At 40.4% G+C, this 27,380-nt stretch overlaps 4 protein-coding genes across 4 annotated transcripts in view; 1 reads left to right on the forward strand and 3 right to left on the reverse strand.

Moving 5' to 3' along the window:
* The window catches only part of LOC310732166 (uncharacterized protein), a 64,350-nt gene that overhangs the window by 1,926 nt on the left and 35,044 nt on the right, over positions 1–27,380 (reverse strand). The window lies entirely within an intron of this gene.
* On the reverse strand, positions 1,899–5,137 carry LOC310732065 (extracellular calcium-sensing receptor-like; the record flags this gene model as incomplete). The annotated part of the gene is made up of 6 exons (XM_083552304.1): positions 1,899–2,806; positions 2,977–3,100; positions 3,218–3,442; positions 3,611–4,402; positions 4,510–4,810; positions 4,923–5,137. 6 exons carry the CDS (start codon positions 5,135–5,137, stop codon positions 1,899–1,901), a joined length of 2,565 nt encoding a protein of 854 aa, XP_083408430.1.
* On the reverse strand, positions 11,143–21,222 carry LOC310732649 (uncharacterized protein; the record flags this gene model as incomplete). The annotated part of the gene is made up of 13 exons (XM_083553267.1): positions 20,998–21,222; positions 20,432–20,723; positions 19,394–20,224; positions 18,794–19,021; positions 18,488–18,611; positions 17,455–18,367; positions 16,024–16,105; positions 14,225–14,445; positions 13,812–14,112; positions 12,913–13,704; positions 12,462–12,686; positions 12,222–12,345; positions 11,143–12,050 (listed from the first exon to the last, which is right to left on the reverse strand). Exons 1-13 carry the CDS (start codon positions 21,105–21,107, stop codon positions 11,143–11,145), a joined length of 5,151 nt encoding a protein of 1,716 aa, XP_083409393.1. The 5' UTR covers positions 21,108–21,222.
* On the forward strand, positions 22,971–27,332 carry olfcu1 (olfactory receptor C family, u1; the record flags this gene model as incomplete). The annotated part of the gene is made up of 6 exons (XM_083553268.1): positions 22,971–23,194; positions 23,399–23,708; positions 24,659–25,477; positions 25,595–25,822; positions 26,092–26,215; positions 26,375–27,332. 6 exons carry the CDS (start codon positions 22,971–22,973, stop codon positions 27,277–27,279), a joined length of 2,610 nt encoding a protein of 869 aa, XP_083409394.1. The 3' UTR covers positions 27,280–27,332.

Below are 27,380 nucleotides of genomic sequence, written 5' to 3' on the forward strand. Positions count from 1 at the left end.
ACTAGCAGCCGAGAGCGCATAGCCACACGGCTAATGCTAACAGCCGATACCATCGAGAGCCGAAGCTTCGAGGGAGAGCGCCCACCTCGGAGAGCGCTCTCCGAAATTCTCCCACCTCGGAGGAAGAATACGGAGCACCGCGTCACATGCACCGGGAAAAGAACCGTTTCCAAACGAGCGCAATTCCGGGGGACGGGAGCTCGGCTAGCAGCCGGGAGCGCATAGCCACACGGCTAAAATGCTAACAGCCGATACCATCGAGAGCCGAAGCCGCGAGGGAGAGCGCTCACCTCGGAGAGCGCTCCCTGAAATTCCCCCACCTCGGAGGAAGAATACGGAGCACCGCGTCACACACACCGGAGAAGGAACCGCAAAACGAGCGCAATCCCCGGGGAACGGGAGCTCGCCTCGCAGCCGGGAGCGCATAGCCGTACGGCTAAAATGCTAACAACCGATACCCTCGAGAGCCGACTAAGCACGCTCCTAAGCTAAGCAAACAACACATCGGCTGCGTGTCACCCCCCCCGAAATGAATCGGGGCAAGCAGGAAACACGCAGACGGAATTCTGCCTGCATATAAGCTCATGACTGCACAGATAACACACTCAAAGCGCTTACCTGAACGAGCAGAAGCTAATGTCGCTACCACCGCACAGCCATCTTGTAGCTTCCTGGTTTACGCGACGTCGCCTGTCTATGACGTCACGGCTTGCCTATTGGCTAGATTTCACACGTGGTTCAGAGCGTGGTCACGCAGGGGCGTTCCCATAGCGTTTCGACGCAGCTCGAGTTCCTGAAGGGGAACTAGGGTTATATTCATAACCTAGAAAAGTTGTCTAGCCATCATAATTTTTTTATGCCAGTCCATGTTTTTGCTATTCGTTAACTCATGGGGTTTCCAGACCAACAAAACATGATGTAAAGTAATTTCCTGTTTTTCGTCACCAAAACAATTAGAAAGTATTTAAAAATTTTTTTTTTTGCAAAATTATTCCTCATCTGGTCCCGATTACTAAATTCATATTAATAATATGGGAAGGTGATAGATAAGTGGTTAAGGCATTGCACACCAAACTGTCACTTCTTGGCCCTAGAGCATGGCCCTTAACTCTATAGCTTCTCAGTCGAATAGATAAATGTAACTCTGGATGAGGGCATCTAAGCAGCTTTAGTTGTATTAAGAAATGTCTTATGCTTTTGGCATTTTGGGTGATTGTGTTGTGCCTATCAAATCAAATAAAATAGAATCAGGCACATTGCCTTCGTCGAGAAATTGATACTGTCCTAAATGAAATCCTGGTATAGCACTTTATACCCACTTCATGTTACTTAAATTTATTCAGTTAACTAATTAAGTTCTATCAAATTCAAGTTTGCAATAAATATATACAAAAGCAGTAAACATTTTATTTGTTTCCTAACATGTTTATGACATCTAACTGCCACAATAAAAAGAACTACAGTAACAAGAAAGTTCACACAAACCATAATTTTAGCTTTATTTTAATAACATTGGTTTATTAAATAAAAATAAATTAATTGTAATAAGCATAATTACTGGTTACACTTAGGGCTAATTGCACATTAAATATATATTTTGAAATAGTGGTGTGGTTTAACATTGTTAATGCTTTCCCATACTCTTATACAAAGCCTGACATTTTGCATATTGTCATCATTGGCATTCTATATCGCATTACATTACATTGGATTCTTTGCATTAGTTGTGTTCCTGTCATTCCAACAGAACTTTAGTGTTTGTTTGAAAATTATTAACAATAGCAGTGGAATGAGTATCTGATATTGTTGCCCGATCTGCAAACCTGCAGGATAAATTATATCATTGGCCATATGATGTAAAATTACCATTAAATACGTTAAATACGTCAAACATATGCTCACTTTACTTGTGCTTTACCCATCATTTGCTTTTTAGTGTTTTTTAATGGCTTTAGTATAATGATATAACACTTTGGAAGAAATATGCAAAACAATAACCCAAAGCTTGAGGCCAAAATGGCAAAGATCTCTACAGCAACAGTGAACTTTCCAGGAGAGCTGACATAAGCCGGAATAAAAGTGATCCATACTGCACAGAATATAAGCATACTGAATGTGATGAATTTGGCTTCATTAAAGTTATCAGGCAGCTTTCGTGCCAGAAAAGCCAAAACAAAACATAAAAGAGCCAAAAATCCTATATAACCCAGCACGGCCCAGAAACCTATAGGTGAACCCAAATTACATTCTAGAATAATTTTTTCTTTGTAGCTGATTAGATTTTTGAAAGGGAAAGGAGGGGATATTGTTAACCAAAGCACACAAATAAGAACCTGCATTAAAGTGAATACAACTACACTGAGTCTCTGTTGTAAAGGACCAAACCATTTCATGATATTACTTCCTGGAAGTGTAGCCCTGAAGGCCATTAAGACAACTATGGTTTTCCCCAGAACACAGGAGATGCAGAGGACGAAGGTGATCCCAAACGCTGTGTGCCGCAGCATACAGGACCACTCAGAGGGCTGACCAATAAAAGTTAGTGAACAGAGGAAACACAGAGTCAGTGAGAAGAGCAGCAGGAAGCTCAGTTCAGAGTTGTTGGCTTTGACTATTGGGGTATTTTTATGTCTAAAGAATATTACTGATATTACCATTGTTAGAAATGCACCAATAATAGAAACAGCTGTTAGCAAAATTCCCATGGTTTCTTCATAGGAAAAATATTCAATTTCCTTCTTTACACATTCAACTCTTTGTGAATTTGACCAGTAATCTTGGGAGCATTGCTCACATTCAATGGAATCTGTCCGATACATTGAAGGGAAATAAACCATAAAAAACACATTAGATGTACAAGGAAAATATCAGCAGCAAAGTATACTAAACCTTCCTAGACACCATTTGAAGAATCTCTACTGACAAAAGTAATTCCAATATATTGTGCAGTTATTTTCATTTTCTTTATTTTTGTACCTGTCATATTGCTGATCTCTCCTTCGGCACATGGTATGCAGTCAAAGCAACAGATAGGCTTTCCTTTCTGTACAGCCTTCCTCGTACCTGGAGGGCAGTTCTCACTGCATATAGATATAGGTACCTATGATTTAGAAAAATATTAATTTGCCTAAAAGGTTTAGACAACAGAAATAAAAAAATAAGCATTGGAAATGTAAATTTAAGACACAAAAAGTAAACTAATTCTTCCTTCACTTACCTGATTGGTATTTTGTGCCCACACTATAGAGGTCATATTTATTGTTAATTGATCATTATGTAAACTGGAGTCATAAAGTCCAACAGTAATAAATTCATGTTGATCATGTTTATTTCTTTGCCAGTTTATTATCTCATATTTAGCAGGAGGGTCACCGTTTTTATCAAAATAAACTTCTTCCCCTTCTTTGGTTTTGAAATATACCTTTTTGAGGTGTTCTAGAAACTGAAGAAATGTATGCATATTACTCATAAATATGTAATTTACACATTTACCCTGAACTACCTAACTAAATATATATATATATATATATATATATATATATATATATATATATATATATATATATATATATATATATATATATATATATATATATATATATTTACTTACTGTGAGAGGATCGGGCTGTTGTTTTGTATTACATGTTTTTTCGCACCCAAGAAGGCTGTGTAGTGTATGAGCAATGGCATAAACTCCTTTATACACGTTAATAAAAATGGGCATTAGGGACATGTCAGTGAAAGTGTTTTCCACTTCAGACAGCTGCTCTTCTCCTGTGCACACTGGCAAACCTTTCGAATTGTTCTGCATTGTATATTCACAGTCAAACAAAGCCCTCCAGAGTTCAGGAAAAATGGCACTGCCTACAGATTTTAATGGTTTTACATCTAGAATGAAATCCTGCAGACCCGTCACCTTTGCTTTAGGGATTGCGAGACCTATAGCTCCTTGCAGTATATTGTACTTGTCCAAATTAGCAAGCACTGGGTCGGATATCCAGCCCTCTGTGCCAACCCACTGATATCCAGTTATGTTATGTTCAACAAATATATGCAGCAGACTCTCTAAATCCCAGGTGTCGAGAAATCCAACTATTACACGAGAAGTGGAGATTTTGATCTGTTCGATGATTCTCAACACTCTGTCTTTTGAGTATGTTCGAAAATATGGAAGGGAATATTCTAAGCAGATTCCCAACTGTACTGCAATTTCAGTAAATGCAGCCATTCCACTGTTCCCATAGTCGTCATCTCTTCGTATTGCTCCCACCCAGGTCCAGCCAAAGTGTTTAACCATCTCTGCAAGAGCTCTGCTCTGGTAATAATCACTGGGGATAGTGCGCAGAAATGAGGGATATTTCTTTTTGTCACTGAGACATTCACAGGTGGCACAGTGACTGATCTGAAAAAAAAAAGGACCACATTGCTCTATTATTGATTATAACAAAATTTGTTAAAATAGTGGGTGCATACTATTTTCCATGAATACCCACTTAAACAAATACTTACTATAGGAACACTGAACGGCCCAATACTGTTTGCAATTGCCATAGACACTGATGAGTATGTTTCACCTATTATGGCTTGGACCTGGGCTGGTTTTGTACAACGATCATTTGAAGCATTGTTTTCATTGTTCTCATTGCCGTTAACAAGTGCCATGGCCATTCTAATCCCTTGTGCCGCAAAACCACAAGTATCATAGATCTTGTATCCGAGAGAAACACCTGGCAGTAATAAAGAACTGTTGTTTATCTCCTCTACTGCAAAGATCAGTGTCTGGGAAAACTGCAGTGATCTCAAATCAAGGCTGAGCAGAAAAGTAAGAGAAGCAAACTTCAAACATACTAAATCTAAATCATATTACTTTTCAGTATGATTCTAAATGTGTGCTAATTGTTTCTCTTTCCTATGCTGCTTACCTTGTGCACTTTACTGGTGGTGGCATGACCACATAGGATAAGTCAATGGCCTCCCAAATACTATGGAAGGGAAAAGCCCCTCCAATAATGATATCACCATCCTTCCAGATCTGTGGGTATGCAGGCTCTCCTTGTTGGATACATGTGGTCCCATTTGCTCTGGAAAAACTTATAAATGCCAATACTACATGCAAGAGTGTAAAGACAGGATCCATCAACCTCTTTTAGATGTAAAATATTAAGAATGTTTAGCTGAAAGTATGCTGTGATGTTTTGTCTGGTTGATCGGAAAAGATTCCTCGTATTTATACAGCTATAATAAATTCTCTACGGTAAAATTACACATGCTCAAAAAAGGAGGTGTGACTTTTAAACCTGAGCAGCTTCAATCTAAAAGAAGTTTGCCTCTGTGTATGGTTTGAGGGCCGTCAGGGGGAAGGGCATTAGTTTCAAGTTTCTTTTTTGTGTAGTTGATAAAGATAGCAAGCCACAATGCTAGGTAATATTCGGAACAGAAATCCTATAACAGTGCTGCAAGACCTGGATCAGACGATTTCAATATGCAGAAGGTTTTTAGCATAATCTTTGAAGTTGTTGTGCCAGGAAATTGGCTAAGAAAATGAATACACACCAATCAGCCATAACATCAAAACAACTTGTGTAGGCCCCACTTGCATAATACCACTGCCAATAAGCAATACTGTTGCTATGTAGGCTATTTAACAGCAATTTTACATTTAGGGCCCAGCATTGACAACTTTTTGACAACAAAGTTTAACATTTTTCAACTTGCTGGTGCTGGGATTTAATCTTGTGACCTTCTGATCCAGATGCCAACACCTTAAAAGCACTAACTTACAACTCAGCATTTGAGAGTTAAGGTCCTTTATCAATGCATTAACCACTAAGCACCTCCTACATGAACAAATCTTAATTGCATTATTTTTCATTTACATTTCTGGCATTTGGGATATGTCCTTATCCAAAGTGACCTACATCTATTTTATTTATACAACTGATTCAAGACCATTTCACAGGGGCCCAGGAGTGGCAGCTTAGTGTGAATGGAATTAAAGAGGATTTGTTGGTAGACAAGTGTAGCTGCAGCTGCACAGATCCATACACAGTAGGCTGCATGTGCTTTGTGTCCTCACACCTTTCTGTCATAGACAGCATTCGCTAATTCAGCACTTTATTCCAGAGCAGCTGTTCCTTTTCAGGAACTCGAGCTGCGTCGAAACGCTTTGGGAATGCGCCTGAGTGTTCACGCTCTGAAATAATGTGTTTAATCAGTCAAAAATTTTATGCTGGCCATCACTGATAAGGTGACATCACAACCAGGAGTATAAAGCGCATATGAGCGAGGGCAGCGGCAGCTTCTGTTGTTCAGAATGCGCTCAGTGTGTTGTGTTGTCTGTCAAATTGTTTGTCAGATTGTTTGTCAAAAACATATATGTTCCTGTGATTGGACCCCGCTAGTCGGTTCTCGAGAGAGCCGGCTGCATGTCAACTGCCAACAGCAGCAGTTCCTGGGCTCGCAAATAGACCTCACAAAGGCTTTTGAGACAGGCTTGTCCCTTTCTTCAACCTTACCTGCTTACCTGCCTTTTGGCGGATTCTTCCCCTTGCTACGAGAGCATTAGCTCCGCCTCTCTTACTCTGAGGATGAGGGGTGTGTGTTTTGCAAGCTAGGCTAAAAAAATAAAAGTAAAATAATAATAATAATAATAATAATAATAATAATAATAATAATAATAATAATAATAATGCAGTAACCAACCTCCATGTCGGGATCTCCCGTTCTTTCCAGATCGGTACAGATCGGTATTTACACGTTTGGGGCGTAAAGTGCATGGGTATGGATCGATGCTGTGGGTTGAAGAGAAGCTTGCGAGCTATCTCTTCCGGGATCACTTCCTCCATCAAGACCCCGACATGAGTGGGAGGTGCCCCGGGCAGCCATTTTGTTGAGCTTCACCATATGGTGGATCTGGCTCTCAGGACCCCTTTAAATGGCCCCTTTAGGGCCATTAGCTGGTCTATGGCTGCCCTGGTGTCCACCCACACCGCTCACATGCAACCCACAACCGCAACCCACACCTCCCACTGGGAGGTGCAGGAACGCAGCATCACGTCTCGCTCCCCCCCTGTGAGGGATCCTGTGGGGCACTCGGAATCTGAGTCTCATGAGGTGACAGATCTAAGGATTGTCATCTTCAATAGGAAGGCTCCGACGGGAAAGTCCTTACACGGGACTTTTTGCGGATCTGGCTGTGGAGGGGTGTGCCTCACCGCTCTATCTGGTTCCCGCCCTGTTCCGGCCCACTCAGGGACCTGGTACGTTAACCCTGCCACCCTCGGTGCTTCAGGGCACGGCCAGCTCCAGCGAGCTCTCTCCTTGGTCTCCACCCGGCATCGTTGTGGTCCAGGAGATTTTGCCACCCCTAGAGCTGTCCCAGGGCACTGCCCCAGCTCTAGGCACACCAGAGGGCAGTCTTGAGAGACTGATACCCCTAGGGCACTTTCTGGCAGCTTGAAAAGCTTTTCCAGATGTGTCTCAGTGGGTCCTGCACAAGCCATAGAGCTAGGCTACTCGATTCAGTTCAGGTCTCCTCTGCCTCGTTTTCACGGAGTTCTTCCCACCCTGGTGGGAGGCCAGCATGCTCTGGTCATCTAACAGAAGTAAACTGTTAAACCTCCTGAGGACAGAGGCCATCAAGGTGGTCCCTCCATCAGAATGAGAGTCCGGGTTATACAACCGGTACTTCATAGTTTCCAAAAAGGATGGAGTGTTGCATCCTATCTTAGCTCTACATCAGCTGAACTCTCTGTCAAGAGACTCAGGTTCAAGTTGCTGACCCTCAAGCAGGTCGTGCTTCAAATCAGATCCAAGGACTGGTTTGTCACAGTAGATCTAATGAATACATACGTTCATGTATCCATCCTACCTTCTCACAGGAAGTCCCCTAGGCTCGCTTTCGAGGCCGAAGCTTACCAATACCGGATTTTCCGTTTGGCCTTGCCCTTTCACCCCGTACCTTCACAAAATGGGTGGATGCGGCTCTGGTTCCCCTGAGGTCTCAAGGCATTTGCATCCTCAACTTCATCGATGATTGGTTGATCCTAGCTCAATCAGAGCAGTTGGCAGTCCGGCATCGAGATGTTGTTCTCCCACATGAAGGCGTTGAGGTTTTGCCTAAATGCCAGGAAGAGTGTGCTTTATTCATTACAGAAAAACACCTATCTCAGTGTCATATGGGATTTAACTACTTTGCGTGCGCAGCTTTTCCATGCCCGCATTGTGGCCATCCTTTCGGCCATCAGGAAGGTCAGAGAAGGGCAGCCTCTGACTGTAAAGCAGTTCCAGAAACTGTTAGGGCTTATGGCAGCTGCGTCCAGTGTGATTCCACTTGGCCTGCTGTACATGAGACCCCTTCAGTGGTGGCTCAGGACCCGCGGGTTCTCACAGAGAGGCAACCCCCTATGCACCATCAAGGTCACGCGGCGATGCCTACGTGCCTTAGATGTTTTGAGAGATCCCTGGTTCTTATCTCTAGGCCCTGTGCTGGAAGTCCCTGGTCATCGCTCTGCCAGAGGTCTGTGGGAGGGGCCCCATCTACAATGGCACATCAATTGCCTAGAGATGCTGGCCGTGCTTCTAGCACTGAAGCATTGCCTTTTAGACCTCAGAGGTCACCACGTGTTGGTCTGTATAGACAAATCTGCGCTGGTCTCCTACATCAATAATCAAGGAGGTCTGCGTATGCGCCCACTGTTCAGGCTGGCCATCCTCCTTTGGGCCCAGGGGAAACTCCTCTCATTGAGGGCGGTTTACATCCCGGGCCGGTTGATTGAGGCAGCAGACACCCGGTCGAGGCAGGGGTTAAGACCTGGGGAATGGTGGCTCCACCCCGATGTGGTGGAGGAGGTTTGGGAGAAATTTGGAAGAGCCCAGGTGGATCTGTTCGCATCTAAAGAGATGTCAGACTGTCCCCTCTGGGTTCAGGGTTCTCCAGGACGGAGTCAGTCTCCTCCAGGTAGCTTCAAGGTGGCCACGCAAACCATGGTTCGCGGACCTGGTAACTCCCCTCGAGCACCCTCCGTGGGAGATTCCTCTAAGGAGGGATCCCCTTTCCCAGCTAGGGGGTGCCATATTTCACACCCGCCCAGAGCTGTGGAGGCTGAGGCTGTGGCCCCTGAGGGGGCACGGCTCTGAGGTTCTGGTCTCTCCACCAAGGGGAGGTCATTTGCTGCAGGTGGCGTCTGTTCTGCTCGTGGTGTGAGCACCAACTGCTGGATCCAGTCCACTGCCCGGATGGTTCAGTGCTGGATTCCTTCTTTGACAGTTCACCAAGGGGTTGGCTCTGTCCACCCTAAGTCTACGTGTCCGCCATTTTTGGCTTATCATGCCCATGGCCGGGCACTCTCTGGCAGAGTCCAGATAGTAAAGCGTTTTTTCCATGGCTGAGGCCCCCGGTATGACCTAGAGTGCCTGGGTGGGACCTGACTGTCGTTTTGGGAGCTCTGTCTGAAGCCACACCTCTGGCGTCCCTGCAGCGATTCCTTCTCTCTTACAGAAGCTGCCACTGTCCTCACTCATATGCGTTTTATACTCCTGGTCGTGACATCACCTCATCGGTGACGGCCAGCGTCCAATTTTTGACCGATTACACACATTATTTCAGAGCGTGAACACTCAGGCGCATTCCCAAAATGTTTCAACGCAGCGTCTCATTCCCTCAGAGAACTAGGGTTAGATACGCAACCCAGAGACGTTCTATGGCATTGAAACAGATTGACTAGTCTTCACCTAGTTTTCATACATGCATCAGGAAGCCTTGTGCACCTATTGACCTGTCCGTGTTTACCATGTTCACCTCTAGTGGACCACTTTTAAAAGTATCCACTGCATATTGGGAACGTCCCTGGAGACCTGACATTTTTGCAGATGTTATAACTCAGTTGTCTAGCCATCATATTTTTCTTATGCCTGTCCATGTTTTTGCTCTTCGTTAATTCACAGAGTTTCCAGACCCACAAAACATGATGGAAAGTAATCATCGAGTAAATTGAACGAGGCAGAACAAATGAACAAATGCAGATTGATTAAAAACTAAATATAGTCATGTAAAAATACAAACCACATTTTATTTTTCATATCACAGATTTATTTATGTAACATTTACAACCACGCAATTTAACTTTTGTCAGTTTACTTGTGTAGATAACAATTATTTCCTGTGTTTCGTCACCAAAACAATTAGTAAGTATTTAAAAAATGTATTTTCAGGATAATTATTCCTCATCTGGTCCCGATTCCTAAATTCATATTTATATTTTGGGGAGGTGATAGATATGTGGTTAAGGCATTGAACCCCAAAATGCCACTTTTTGGCCCTAGAGCATGGCCCTTAACCCTATAGCTTCTCAGTCGAATAAATAAATGTAACTCTGGATGAGGGCATCTAAGCAGCTTTAGTTGAATTAATAAATGTCTTATGCTTTTGGCATTTTGGGTGACTGTGTTGTGCCTATCAAATAAAATAAAAAACATTTAGGCACATTGCCTTTGTAGATAAAATGGTACTGTCCTAAATGAAATCCTGGTATAGCACTTTATACCCACTTTATGTTACTTACATTTATTCAGTTAATTAATTAAGTTCTATCAAATTCACATTTGCAATAAATATATACAAATGCAGTAAACATATTATTTGTTTCTTATCATGTTTATGACTTCGAACAGTAACAATATAAAGATCGGTTTAGCACTAACTACAGTAACAAAAAGTTCACACAAATCCTAATTTTAGCTTTATTTTAATAACATTGGTTTATTAAATAAGTAAATTAATTGTAATAAGCATAATTACTGGTTACACTTAGGGCTAATTGCACATTAAAAACATATTTTGAAATAGTGGTTTGCTTTAACATTGATTGTTAATGCTTTCCCATACCCTTTTACAAAGCCTGACATTTGGCGTATTGTCATCATTGGCATTCTATATCGCATTACATTACATTGGATTCTTTGCATTAGTTGTGTTCCTGTCATTCCAACAGAACTTTGGTGTTTGTTTGAAAATTATTAACAATAGCAATGGAATGAGTATCTAATATTGTTGCCCGATCTGCAAACCTGCAGGATAAATTATTTCACTGGCCATATGATGTAAAATTACCATTAAATCCATTAAATACGTCAAACATATGCTCACTTTACTTGTACTTTAACCATCATTTGCTTTTTAGTGTTTTTTTCTGGTTTAAGTATAATGATATAACACTTTGGAAGAAATATGCAAAACAATAACCCAAAGCTCGAGGCCAAAATGGCAAAGATCTCTACAGCAACAGTGAACTTTCCAGGAGAGCTGACATAAGCCGGAATAAAAGTGATCCATACTGCACAGAATATAAGCATACTGAATGTGATGAATTTGGCTTCATTAAAGTTATCAGGCAGCTTTCGTGCCAGAAAAGCCAAAACAAAACATAAAAGAGCCAAAAATCCTATATAACCCAGCACGGCCCAGAAACCTATAGGTGAACCCAAATTACATTCTAGAATAATTTTTTCATTGTAGCTGATTAGATTTTTGAAAGGGAAAGGAGGGGATATTGTTAACCAAAGCACACAAATAAGAACCTGTATTAAAGTGAATACAACTACACTGAGTCTCTGTTGTAAAGGACCAAACCATTTTATGATATTACTTCCTGGAAGTGTAGCCCTGAAGGCCATTAACACAACTATGGTTTTCCCCAGAACACAGGAGATGCAGAGGACGAAGGTGATCCCGAACACTGTGTGGCGCAGCATACAGGACCACTCAGAGGGCTGACCAATAAAAGTAAGTGAACAGAGGAAACACAGAGTCAGTGAGAAGAGCAGCAGGAAGCTCAGTTCAGAGTTGTTGGCTTTGACTATTGGGGTATTTTTATGTCTAAAGAATATTACTGATATTACCATTGTTAGAAATGCACCAATAATAGAAACAGCTGTTAGCAAAATTCCCATGGTTTCTTCATAAGAAAAATATTCAATTTCCTTCTTTACACATTCAACTCTTAGTGAATTTGACCAGTAATCTTGGGAGCATTGCTCACATTCAATGGAATCTGTCCGATACATTGAAGGGAAATAAACCATAAAAAACACATTAGATGTACAAGGAAAATATCAGCAGCAAAGTATACTAAACCTTCCTAGACACCATTTGAAGAATATCTACTGACAAAAGTAATTCCAATATATTGTGCAGTTATTTCCTTTTTCTTTATTTTTTGTACCTGTCATATTGCTGATCTCTCCTTCGGCACATGGTATGCAGTCAAAGCAACAGATAGGCTTTCCTTTCTGTACAGCCTTCCTCGTACCTGGAGGGCAGTTCTCACTGCATATAGATATAGGTACCTATGATTTAGAAAAATATTAATTTGCCTAAAAGGTATAGACAACAGAAATAAAAAAATAAGCATTGGAAATTTAAATTTAATACAAAAAAGTAAACTAATTCTTCCTTTACTTACCTGATTGGTATTTTGTGCCCACACTATAGAGGCCATATTTATTGTTAATTGATCATTATGTAAACTGGAGTCATAAAGTCCAACAGTAATAAATTCATGTTGATCATGTTTATTTCTTTGCCAGTTTATTATCTCATATTTAGCAGGAGGGTCACCGTTTTTATCAAAATAAACTTCTTCCCCTTCTTTGGTTTTGAAATATACCTTTTTGAGGTGTTCTAGAAACTGAAGAAATGTATGCATATTACTCATAAATATGTAATTTACACATTTACCCTAAACTACCTAACTAAATATATATATATATATATATATATATATATATATATATATATATATATATATATATATATATATATATATATATATATATATATATATATATATATATATATATATATATATATATATATATATATATATATATATATATATATATATATTTACTTACTGTGAGAGGATCGGGCTGTTGTTTTGTATTACATGTTTTTTCGCACCCAAGAAGGCTGTGTAGTGTATGAGCAATGGCATAAACTCCCTTATACACGTTACTAAAAATGGGCATTAGGGACATGTCAGTGAAAGTGTTTTCCACTTCAGACAGCTGCTCTTCTCCTGTGCACACTGGCAAACCTTTCGAATTGTTCTGCATTGTATATTCACAGTCAAACAAAGTCCTCCAGAATTCAGGAAAAATGGCACTGCCTACAGATTTTAATGGTTTTACATCTAGAATGAAATCCTGCAGACCCGTCACCTTTGCTTTAGGGATTGCGAGACCTATAGCTCCTTGCAGTATATTGTACTTGTCCAAATTAGCAAGCTCTCGGTCAAAGATCCAGGCCTCTGTGCCAACCCACTGATTTCCAGTTATGTTATGCTCAAAAAATATATGCAGCAGACTCTCTAAATCCCAGGTGTCGAGAAATCCAACTATTACACGAGAAGTGGAGATTTTGATCTGTTCGATGATTCTCAACACTCTGTCTTTTGAGTATGTTCGAGAATATGGAAGGGAATATTCTAAGCAGATTCCCAACTGTACTGCAATTTCAGTAAATGCAGCCATTCCACTGTTCCCATAGTCGTCATCTTTTCGTATAGCTCCCACCCAGGTCCAGCCAAAGTGTTTAACCATCTCTGCAAGAGCTCTGCTCTGGTAATAATCACTGGGGATAGTGCGCAGAAATGAGGGATATTTCTTCTTGTCACTGAGACATTCACAGGTGGCATAGTGACTGATCTGAAAAAAAAAGGCCACATTGCTCTATTATTGATTATAACATAAAATTTGTTAAAATAGTGGGTGCATACTATTTTCCATCAATAACCACTTAAACAAATACTTACTATAGGAACACTGAACGGCCCAATACTGTTTGCAATTGCCATAGACACTGATGAGTATGTTTCACCTATTATGGCTTGGACCTGGGCTGGTTTTGTACAACGATCATTTGAAGCATTGTTTTCATTGTTCTCATTGCCGTTAACAAGTGCCATGGCCATTCTAATCCCTTGTGCCGCAAAACCACAAGTATCATAGATCTTGTATCCGAGAGAAACACCTGGCAGTAATGAAGAACTGTTGTTTATCTCCTCTACTGCAAAGATCAGTGTCTGGGAAAACTGCAGTCCTCTCAAATCAAGGCTGAGCAGGAAAGTAAGAGAAGCAAAATTCAAACACACTAAATCTAAATCATATTACTTTTCAGTATGATTCTAAATGTGTGCTAATTGTTTCTCTTTCCTATGCTGCTTACCTTATGCACTTTACTGGTGGTGGCATGACCACATAGGATAAGTCAATGGCCTCCCAAATACTATGGAAGGGAAAAGCCCCTCCAATAATGATATCACCATCCTTCCAGATCTGTGGGTATGCAGGCTCTCCTTGTAGGCTACATGTGGTCCCATTTGCTCTGGAAAAACTTATAATTGCCAATAATACATGCAAGAGTGTAAAGACAGGCTCCATCAACCTCTTTAGATGTAAAATATTAAGAATGTTTAGCTGAAAGTATGCTGTGATGTTTTGTCTGGTTGATCGGAAAAGATTCCTGGTATTTATACAGCTATAATAAATTCTCTACGGTAAAATTACACATGCTCAAAAAAGGAGGTGTGACTTTTAAACCTGAGCAGCTTCAATCTGAAAGAAGTTTGCCTCTGTGTATGGTTTTGGGGGTGGTAGGGGGAAGGGCATTAGTTTCAAGTTTCTTTTTTGTGTAGTTGATAGAGAGAGAGAATGCCTTAGTGCTAGGTAATATTCAGAACAGAAATCCTATAACAGTGCTGCAAGACCTGGATAAGACTATTCCAATTTGCAGAAGGTTTTTAGTAAAATTTTTGAATTTGTTGTGCCAGGAAATTGGCTCAGAAAATTAATACACACCAATCAGCCATAACATCAAAACTAATTGTGTATGCCCCACTTGCATAATACCACTGCCAATAAGCAATACTGTTGCTATGTAGGCCAAAATAACAGGAATTTTACATTTAGGGCCCAGCATTTGAGAGTTAAGGTCCTTGATCAATGCCTTAACCACTAAGCTACCACCTGCTTCATGAACAAATCTTAATTGCATTATTTTTGCATTTACATTTCTGGCATTTGGAATATGCCCTTATCCAAAGTGACCTACATTTATCTTATTTATACAACTGATTCAAGACCGTTTCACAGGGGCCCAGGAGTGGCAGCTTAGTGTAAAGAGGATTAGAGTTTTTGTTGGTAGACAAGTGTAGCTACAGCTGCACAGATCCATACACAGTAGGCTGCAATGTGCTTTGTGTTCTGACACCTTTCTGTCATAGACAGCATTCACAAATTCAGCACTTTATGCCAGAGTAGCTGTTCTATGGCATTGGAACAGATTGATTAGTCTTCACCTAGTCTTCACAAATGCATCAGGAAGCCTTGTGCACCTATTGACTTGTCCGTGTTCTGGTATGAGCGACAGGTAACATGGAAGGGATCCACATCTGCCCTGTGCAGACTCACCACTGGTGTCCCACATGGCTCAGTACTTGGTTCCTCCTTTTCTCCCTCTATACCCACTAAATTGTTGAAGTCATATCCTCACATGGGTTTTCTTACCACTGCTATGCAGATGACACTCAACTAATCTTTTCTTTCCCTACATCAGATACCACAGCTTCCGCTCGAATCTTGGCATGCTTGACAGACATATCTTCGTGGATGAGTGTTTACCAACTTAAACTCAACCCCAGCAAACAAAACTGCTGGTCATCCCAGGTGATTCACCTCCAGTTCAAGATCTCCAAATAACACTTCATGACTCTCTGCTCTCCGCTTCCGCCACTGCTCATAAACTTGGGGTAACTATGGACAATGAACTGTCCTTCCTCCCACAAGTCGCTAATGTGGCTCGCTGCTGTCGATTTCTTCTCTACAACAGCCGAAGGATTCGACCATTTCTGTTCACATAGGCTGCCCAGGTGTTTGTTCTGTCTCTTGTCATTTCAAGACTCGTCTACTGCAACTCTCTCAGGTCTTGCCTTGAACGCTATTCGGCCACTTCAAATGATCCAATACGCAGCTGCACGGCTTTTGTTCAATCTGCCCAAGTTCTCCCACACCAACCCACTGCTGTACGCACTTCACTGGCTTCCAGTAGCTGCACGTATCAGATTCAAAGCAGTGAGGCTTACCTACAAGGTCAAAAATGGACCAGCGTCATCCTACCTCAAAAACATAATCACATCTTGCACTGCACCACGCTGTCTGAGATCCTACAGCACTGCTCGACTGGTACCACCTTCTCTTAAAATGAGAGGTAAGCATACATCAAGGCTCTTCTCTGTTCTGGCACCGAGGTGGTGGAATGAACTTCCCCTAGATGTCTGTACAGCGGAGTCCCTGACTATCTTCAAGCGACGACTGAAGACCTACCTCTTCCTTAAATTAGCACTTTCCAAGTTTGCTTTGTAGAATTCAAGAGTTATATTTATATTAGGTTTGTAATCTGGTGTACCAGTGTAGATTTATTCATTGCTATAGACTCAAAGCACTTTTGTACATCGTGGAAAAGGGCGTCTGCTAAATGTATGTCGCAAATTTAAATGTAAATGTGTTTACCATGTTCACTTCTAGTGGACCACTTTTAAATGTAACCACTGCATATTGGGAATGTCCCTTGAGACCTGACATTTTTGGAGACGTTATAACTCAGTTGTCTAGCCATCATAATTTTCTTATACCTGTCTATGTTTTTGCTCTTCATTAAGTCACTGTGTTTTTATTATTGAGTAAATTGAATGAGGCAGAACAAATAAACAAATGCAGATTGATTAAAAACTAAATATAGTCATGTAAAAATACAAACAACAATTTTATTGTTCATATCACAGATTTATTTATGTAACATTTACAACCACACAATTTAATTTTTGCCAGTGTATTTGTGTAGATAACAGTCATTTTCTGTGTTTCGTTACCAAAACAATTAGAAAGTATTCAAAAAATGTATTTTCTGCATAATTATTCCTTGTCTGGTCCCGATTCCTAAATTCATATTTAGATTTTGGTGAGGTGATAGATAAGTGGTTAAGGCATTGCACACCAAACTGCCACTTCTTGGACCTAGAGCATGGCCCTTAACTTTATAACTTCTCAGTCGAATAGATGAGATAAATGTAACTTTCACTCTGAATGAGGGCATCTCAGCAGCTTTGGTTGTATTAAAAAAATTTCTTATGCTTTGGGCATTTTGGGTGACTGTGTTGTGCCTATCAAATAAAATAATAATACAAATATATATATTCCATTTGGATTTAGGTGTGCATTCATTTTTTCTTCTTTGGGCATCCAAAAGACGGATAGGAAGATGGACGTACAATTGCATATTTTAATAAATGTATTATAAACATTATCGAGCACATCATTATTCATGATTCTTAAGACATATTCCTATTATGCAGACAATTAAATAATATACAATTATTAAAGAAAAAAACATTTAGCAACTATTGGTTTTGTGTTGCTCGACTCATGATGGCCTTTTTGGTGTTCCGTTCAGGATGTAAGAGTATAATGTAGCACTTTGGAACAAATATGGCTACCAGCAGGCCAAAACTAGATGCTAAGATAGCAAAGACCTCTACAGCCACAGAGTACTTCCCTGGAGAGCTGACGTATGCAGGCACAAAAGTGATCCAAACGGCACAGAATATCAACATGCTAAATGTGATGAATTTGGCCTCGTTAAAATTATCTGGCAGGTTCCTTGCTAAGAAGGCCAGAAGAAAGCTGACAGCAGCCAGCAGGCCAATGTAACCTAATAGAGCTGCAAACCCCATCACAGAGCCCAAAGCACATTCAAACACTATTTTTGAACTGATGTAGCGAGTGTTTTTGTGAGGGGTGGGAGATCCTGTAGTCAGCCAGACTGTACATATGACCACCTGGAGGGCTGTAAGGACTAACACTGTACCTCGCTGTTGGGCCACTCCAAACCACTTCATGGAATTTCGACTTTCTGGCCGAGAGGACTTAAACACTGCTACAACCACCATGGTTTTGACCAGGATGCTGGAGACACTCAATACAAAACTTATACCAAATACCACATGCCTTAGCTGGCATGTCCACAGTTGAGGCTGGCCAATGAACAGTAACACACATAGGAAGCACAGTTTGAGTGACAGGAGCAGCAGGAAACTCAGCTCAGAGTTGTTGGCCCGGACCACAGGGGTGTGGCGATGATGCACAAAAACACCCAGAACCCCAGTGCAGAAACAAGTGCCAAAAAGGGAAGCTGTTGTTAAGGAGATGCCCAGTGGCTCTTTGTAGGACAGGAACTCCACCTCCTTTGGGACACAATGGTCCTTCTCTGGGCTGGACCAGAACTCATCAGGGCATGCAGTGCATTCTAAAGAATCTGTGTGAAAAAGTGATATAGAGAAAGGACGAGATAGGACAAAGAAGATGGCGCAGGAAAGATTAACAAAGATGAAAAACACATTTTAATGTTATGCTCTACCATTTACAAAATTCTCACCTGTTGTGTTGCTGATCTCTCCATCAGCACAGGGCAGACAGTCAAAGCAGCAGATGGGCATGCCTTTCTTTCTGGCTCTCCTGGTGCCCAAGGGGCAGCTTTCACTGCACACAGACCTGGGTGGCTGAAGAATCGAGAGTGTCCATATTTACTTCTTAAAAGTTACTCATCACTTATAAGTTACTTCTACTGTATTTTAACTGTCCTTTGACTAGTGTGATAGTGATTTTTATATGCAACACAAAGATTAAATGATTTCAAATATTGTATAGTGTATTTTTTCTGTGCATTGTGTAAATGATTTACTTTCTTTGTATCAAAATTCCAGTAGAGTTCATCCTCATTCAATGCAAGGACATGGTCTGTCTGCGCAGCTTCATCCACCACACCGACCGTGTGCACCCCGATCGACTCATCCTGGCTTGGCTGCCAATTCATGACATCATAGATAGCCAAGGGATCGCCATTCTTGTCAAAGGATACATGGTCCCCAAATCCAGTGGTGAAATTCACTCTCTGTAGGTAATGGACAACCTGTATTAGTGATCAAAAGCGACAAGTGGAGAGAATAAGTGTTAGATATGTCTTTGATGAGAATTTTCAACCTTTGAGAATTTTATTTCAGGACAATGCTTCACACTCAGATCTGATGGAATCACATAGAGCAAAAACATGAAGCAAGTCTAAACATTAAGACATGCCATTACAAATTATCCTTACAAACAAGTTTTTTTTTCACTGTTTTGCAATAGTAATTGGTTTAATAATGAAATGATGATACGATATTCTTAATTGTGAGTTTTAAAACCATACATCTAAATCTATATACACATACAATTGTTCTCACTGCAGTTTGTGTTGCACAGTACTTTAATTAATAACCATGTGTGTATTAATCAGTTTCACCTGCCAGGGCTGTAAGGTGACTATTTTAGCACAGCTGTGACCATTAAAAGGCCCTTTGCCATCCTGACACTGTGTCAGGTCATGCAGGGCATGAGCAAGCGCATAAACTGCTTTATATACATTATAGGATGCTCTTAATTCAGACATATCACTGTATGCTGTTTTTGTGCTGCTCAGATCTTCATTCCCTGTGCACAACATTCTTTCATCTTTCATGGCAGTCTGCATGTTTTCTGAATCAAACCTGCATCCGAACATTTCCTCCCAAAAGTTCCGGACCATATTGTTTGCTGGCTTTGTGTCAGGGCGCAGACGCAGCAGGAAATCCCGAAGGCCTGCAATCTCCCCACGCCGGATAGCAATGCCTAGAGTTCCTCCAAGGAACGGTAGCAGGCGTGGGGTGAGGAAGACGGGTGAAGTAGCCCAGGCCTCGCTAGCAATCCACTGTTTTCCAGTGACATTTCTGAGAGACACTTCATCCATTAGTGGCAACAAGTATGCCTCAGTAGAGATCACCACCACCACCTTAGCTGTGGAGGTTTTGATCACTCTGACAATACGCTCCACATCTCTGCGGTTGTTGTCCCTGGGCAGCATCTCAGAATAAGCCACACAGCCGCCAAGCTGTTCCTGAACATCCTGGTGGAAGGAGTAGGCAGCATAGATCCCATAGTCATCGTTGCTGTACACCAGGCCCACCCAGGTCCAACTGAAGTGCTTCAGGATTTGGACGATAGCACGAACCTGGAAGGCATCACTGGGGATTGTCCTGAAAAACGAGGGGAACTGATGCCGGTCAGTGAGACAGGAGCAAGTGGCAAAGTAGCTCACCTGATGAAAAGTTAGACAAAAAAGATGAGAGAGTGAGAGCAAAAGAAAAAAACTGCCATAAAACACAAAATTAATTTCCTAATGCTTAGAATTAAACTTCTGTCACATAATTAGTAGAAAAATACTAACAACAGATTTACAGACATAACCTTAATCTTCTTTTCCCTTAATTCTCAGTAGCATACTGAACTTTCCCTGCATCTTTACCATGGGCACTCGAAACAACCCCAGCACACTAGAGATCGCAATAGAATGAGTGGAACCCGGGTCCCCCACTATCCCAATCACCGGAGGAGGACTGGTGCAGTTCAAGCTGGAGGCAAGTTCATCAGTCCCACTGATCAGGGCTGTGGCTGCCCGGAAGGCTACAGCAAGCTTCACACAGTTATCATACAGATAGTAGCCCAGTGTGACGTTAGGAAGCAGGTTGGGATTTCTATTAATCTCTTCTATAGCAAAAACCATTGTCATCGCCTGCTGGAAGCTTGCCATGTCGAACCTGTCGCAATATAAGAAACAAAGATATTTCATGTGAGTGTATAGGATGTTTTGAGTCAATTGTGTAATTCTGCTGTGTTCTGCTTTTTTGATGTACAAAATTTACATTTTTACAAATATACACATTAAGTTTTTGCAAGTGCACAGCAAGTTTGTGCAAGTTCATCTAAGCTGGTAGCAGATCATTAATTTCAACCATCTCATTTAGTGAATTCACTAAATGAGTTCCTTATTTGCAATTTCTCTCTGTATTATCCTCTGCTGAACCCACTCACTGTTCACAGTAAGGCTGTTTCGGCTCACTCGTGAAGCTCAACTCTGGAAACACGGTAAGAAAATGAACCTCAAAAAGGCCTCCCAGGACAAGGTCCCCATTCTGGTGCATCCCAGTTAGTGAATTGAAGTGGCCTCTGAGCTGACAGGTTCCTGAGTCAAGATCCAAGCCAATGGCTGAAGATGTGGAAAAGAAGAGACCAAATAATGTTCTCCAAGTAATACACAGATACAAAAATGAAACAGGCCACATTCTCTCTCTAGGCTTCTCCATCTCTGCTTTTGGTTTCTCTCCTGGTGGGTAATGTGTGGTTGAGTATTATATAGCTTGTGAGGTCACATGGGCCTCTGTGGAAAATAATGACATCATACAGTATTTTTTACTGTATTTAATATAATGATTGACTGTTATAGTTTGGGTATTTAGTTTTCTTAATATATCTAGATACTAATACTGCATGAATGTTTATCCAACATGGATTGCCCTTGGTAATTTTTGTCATTTGTAAGAAGTGATTTTGGCATTTATTTGCAGATATTTTAATATTTTTTTTTACCACATTGATTCTCTTACGTACTGTAGTTTATCTTCTGTTGTTCCAGAACATTTTTTACATACAGTAATGTATTTTGAGTAGTGAAATATTTGTGTAATGGTAGTAATAACAGTACTTATATGTTTTTTCAATATTTTTTTCTTCCTTGAATTTTTCCCAATTTATGATAATTTTCCCAAATTATCATAAAACATCTACACATTTTTTTTTAAATACATATTTTCACAATTCATTATTCTATGTAAACATGCAAAAAAAACAACAACGAGATAACAAAGCCCAGACTTACCATGTGTTGCAAAGTGTCATTGTTTCCAAAAAAAACACTCGCTAATGCATAAGAAATCTACACTAATTGGCAAATCTTAGTGAACTAATACATTTAAATACTCCTTCCCACTAAACCCATTGTTATACATTCTACCTGCTCACTTTGCATATATAAAAAAAGCCATTGAATTGTTCAGTCAAAAACAATTTAGAGTAATTACATCTAAGAAATGAGAAAAATGGAAAGTATTCCTGTTATTTAAATGCTGTTAAACTGAATTCGAATATACAAATTAAGTCAAGCACAAGTAAGAAAACAAGACATAACAAGCAAATGCTATAGACAAGCAGTCTTCAAATGTCTGTAAAGGGTCAGGGTGGCTGCACATTTGCATTCCATGCATATATTAGACATATCTAACAGTATCCTATGTCCAGTGGAATTCCTCGACTTGCATATGCAAATGAGAAAATATAAGATTTTAAATAACAGTTAAATAGACAAGCTGTTTTATAGTTTTGGGAAACAGCAATAATTTTGTCACTTTGATTCATAGAATGGTACGAGCTTACTGATTGTAAAGGTGGTTTGTAGAACATAAACACAAAGATGGAGACTTAGGCCATGCAATATAGTTTATTATTTGTTGTGCCATAGAGTATGATATTTACTTGCCTTTGAAATATGTCGTAGGTGAATGTAAGTTCCATCAGATCCTGCAGATGGCAATATTGGACCTGTCTTCGCATCTAATGTATAAAAATTAAGACTAACATTTGCTTCTGCATCTACTGTATCTGAGTGTTCCCCCCACACACAGCAAATTGTAACTGTAATTGCTTCTGGAACTTCATTTAAACTTTTTCCCTCTTATTCTTTTAAAATTCTTCTTCTTATTGATTGCAGTAATTGCCACCTTTCATTGATTCGACTCTGTCTATAATTAATGTCTGTTCTGTGCTCAAGTCATTGTTTTCTTCCTCCTAATCTTTCATTCCTCCTCATTGGCCTGTGCAGATGTCAATCACCTCTGAAAATAGATGACATGAATTATTTTATAAAGCATCATCCATCAGTCCTTTATTCACTCTGCCAGGAACATCCATGCCCATGAATTCGTCCAGGAGTCTTTGTGACACTTAGGAATATGCCAGTCAGTGAGCAGGCACTGTTGGTCATTTTTCTGCTCCTCTGGTCCAACATTCAGTCATCAGAATCAAGCGGAGGCTGTCAGAGAATAGGGGAATTTTATCCTCATGCGCTGGAGATGGATGGAGATGTTATTCTTGGAGGGCTCTTTCCTCTGCATTACATAGCTCCAAAACCTGATTATGTTTTTAACGACCGACCACAGGTTCAGAGGTGTAGTGGGTGAGTATACCACTCGTTCATTTGTAGATACACAGACATCAGTCTCTGGATATGAGACATCCAAATGAAAGAAACATGAGTTTCAAATACAGTAAATTTCTGAATGGAAAATGTACTGTAAATTGATAATTTTCTATATGGTATGGTATGGTACTTTTCCAAGATTTTCTTACACAAATATCTCTTTTATCATTTTTCTTTCAGGTTTGACCTGAGGGCTTTCCGCTGGGTCCAGACTATGGTGTTTGCCATTGAGGAGATAAACAGAAACCCCATGCTTTTACCAGGTGTGAGATTGGGTTATCGGATACTGGACAGCTGTGATCACGTGCATACTAGTCTACAGAGTGCCTTCTCTCTGGTCAATGGATCTTCTCTCCCACAGACAGAGGACTCTGTAGCCAAAAATCGTTCCTGCCTCTCTAAAGCGCCTGTTCCTGCAATCATAGGATTGGCATCATCTACCCCAACCCGAGCTGTAGCCAACACATTTGGGCCTTTTGAGATCCCCATGGTGAGCGTGGGCTTAAAAGCTAATGAGAGTAAAAAAAAGAAGCTTAACACTATATACACTTTTTTTTATTACATCACTGCAAAAAAAAAATTATTATGAATACATATACAATTTGAAATGTGTAAATTAGTTTACAAATTCATTATAGAAGCAGCTGTTACTGGTTCTTTATCACATTCATGCCTTCTGACAAGGACAAGAAATTTAGGCAATTTTCCTTTTGTTTTTCTGCCATGTCTCCTTTATCAATAGATTTAATGGTCCTTTTAGTGTATAATAATATAATATCAATTAAATTAAACTGAATATAATATTTATATATCTATCTGTTACTAGATGCATAATTAGTTTTTTAGTGATTGTAGGATATCATTTCTATCATGGTGTGTATAGAACAAATAGTATGCACAAAATATATAGTATAGTTTGAGATATAGTTTGAGATGAAAGAAGTTGTACTGATTAGAAAAATATCATTCAGTTTATGAAAATAACTATTATAGGCATTACATAAAGGCAATTTTTTATTCTCTATAATAAAGCATATGAGTATTTTGGAAAGACAATTTAGTTAATGTAAGTCTCTGTCTTTGACTCAGTGATTTGTCTCATTAAAAATCAATTTCCTATTCCTATTTGTCATTTTATTATAGTTTACAGCTTCTGATTATGTACCTCTGGAAAGCCCTATAGTGATAATTGTTAATCTACTTGCACATATAATCACGATATTTAAGTCTGATGTTTTACATATGTAAAGATATAATTGATCGTTGTTTATGGTTGGTTAGCATGGCTTTAGAAATTCTACTGAAAAGTATTGCTTACACGACACATACTGTACATGTGCCAGGTACAAAAATGACTGTTGAAGTACATTTTTGTCCAGGAAAAAGAAACTTTATTTCTCTTCCTCTCTTATTACCTATTTTTCTTGTAATTACTTGCAGATTAGCTACTTTGCGACCTGCACATGTCTGAACGATAAGAAGGTGTACCCATCCTTCCTCCGCACTGTTCCCAGCGATGTTTTCCAGGTGCAGGCTCTGGTGCAGTTGATGGCCCATTTTGGCTGGCGGTGGGTGGGTACAATTGGTACAGAGGATGACTATAGCCGCTACGGAATCCAAGCCTTTACTGAGCAGTTTGAAGAATGGGGTGGTTGTGTGGCTTTTCACCGCACAATCCCCAAAGTGCCCACTCCAAAACAGATCAGTGCCATTACTGATGCACTGGAGGCCTCTACAGCAAGAGTGATTGTGGTATTTGCCACTGAAGGCCAACTTTTGGAGCTGCTATCAGAGGTGGCACAGAGAAATCTGACAGGCTGGCAGTGGGTGGCTAGTGAAGCCTGGGTAACTGCCAGTATTCTTACAGCCCCAGTGTTTCAGCATGTGTTAACTGGAACTTTGGGTTTTTCCTTTAGAGGTGCAAATATTTCAGGGCTGTATGAGTTTCTTATGAGAGTACAGCCCTCGGATAACTTAAGATCATTCTTCACTAACATGTTTTGGGAGGAACAGTTTAATTGCCGGCTGGATTATTTCAGTGGTGAGGGGATAGACAGACCACTCTGTTCTGGTTTGGAGAATCTAACACAAGTTAAAAGCAGTTACACAATCGTGACTCCAGTGCGCGTTTCCTATAATGTGTATAAAGCGGTATATGCCATTTCTCATGCACTACACCACCTACTACTGTGCACATCTATAGCACAGGATTTAAACAAGAGAAGCTGTAACACTGGGGCAGAAATCACACCTGGGCAGGTGATAGAATCAGTCAGTTTTCTACTAATATATTGCAATATATTACTGTTGTATTATGCATATGTATTAAAATCATAAGTATTATCATTCATTTTTATTTTGCATTTTTATTTACAGTTGCTTGATCATCTGAGGAGAGTGAACTTCACAAACCAGTTTGGAGAAAAGGTGTATTTTGATGAAAATGGTGAGCCAGTACCGCTCTACGACATCATAAACTGGCAGAAAGATGGGAGAGGTGGAATCAGGTTTCAAAAAGTGGGCAGCTATGATGGGTCAGCGCCCCTTTGGCAGCAGCTCAAGATGGACATGGAGTTGATAAAGTTCACAGGAGGGCAGAGCCAGGTGTTCAGTCCAAAAGAAAACAAAATGAAACAACTAATTATTTTATTTTTAGTGAACAGCATGATTTAATTCAGTATAATTCATACAGGTGTATGGGATAGATAAGTATGACAAAAAATATAAGCCTGGCTTTAAATTATGTTTCATACAACATCTTTAAATGATTTATTATAAACAAGGACTTATTTTACAATACACACTTTTGCTTATTGGTTATTTTACTTCCTTGTAAAATTTGACATCTAATTCCTGTGTACTTTGTCCTGCAGGTGCCATTGTCTCTATGCACAGCCCCTTGTCCTCCTGGGACTCGACAGGCCACACGACCAGGCCAACCTATTTGCTGTTTTGATTGTCTGCCTTGCACTGAGGGAGAGTTCACCAATACATCAGGTAAGAAGAAATAAATTCACTATATAACTGTGTAGGCACAAACATATATTTAGTCAGTTTTTACTGACAAAACATACAGTACAAGACTAAGCACATAATGTTGCCTGGTTCAATCATTCTTTTGGTACTTTTCAATATACTGTATGTGCCTTTTTGCAGGAGCCACAGAATGCACCCGGTGTCCTCTGTACTACTGGTCCAATGCTGAGCGTGTGGCATGTGTGGCAGGCATAGAAGAATTCCTTTCCTTTCAGGAGATCATGGGTATCATCCTTGTTATCTTGTCACTCCTGGGAGTTGCTGCAGCCACTGCTGTTTCCGTAATCTTCTTCCTCTTCAGATCTACACCGATAGTCAAAGCCAATAATTCCGAGCTCAGTTTCCTGCTTTTACTGTCACTGAAACTCTGCTTTCTTTGTTCGCTGGTTTTTCTGGGCCGGCCTTCAATGTGGTCCTGCCAGGCCCGTCAGGCAGCATTTGGCATCAGTTTTGTTCTTTGCATTTCCTGCATCCTGGTCAAAACCATCGTGGTGCTGCTGGCTTTTCACTCCACCATGCCTGGCTCCATTTCCCTCAAACGATTCGGCCCTCCACAGCAAAGAGCATTTATTGTCAGTTGCACTGCAGGCCAAGCCATACTGTGTATTAGTTGGTTGGCATTAGCACCCCCTTACCCTTTTAAGAACACATCTTACCAAGGTGGAAGGATCCTACTCGAGTGCAAAGATGTCTGGCCTTTGGGATTCTATTTGGTGCTTGGTTATATTGGTCTCCTCTCCTGTGTGTGTTTCATTCTGGCTTTTCTGGGGCGTAAACTTCCAGGCACATTTAACGAAGCCAAGTTAATCACGTTCAGTATGCTGATATTTTTTGCCGTTTGGATCTCATTCATACCTGCATACAACAGCACTCCAGGGAAATACACAGTAGCAGTAGAGATATTTGCCATTCTGGCCTCCACTTTTGGCTTGCTTTTCTGTATCTTTGCTCCTAAATGTTACATTATTTTGCTGAGGCCTGAACTTAATACCAAAAAAGGATTGACTGGAAAATCCACAAAATGAACTGTTCATACAATTGCAAAATACATGGGCTTGTGCTGTCCTATCAGCTGAGACAATAATTCCATCCTTTTATCCATCTTTTATAAACTATTCACAAAAAG

The sequence above is a fragment of the Silurus aristotelis genome (genome assembly GCF_946808225.1).
Source record: "Silurus aristotelis genome assembly, chromosome: 10".
In the NCBI taxonomy this organism is placed as follows: Eukaryota; Metazoa; Chordata; class Actinopteri; order Siluriformes; family Siluridae; genus Silurus; species Silurus aristotelis.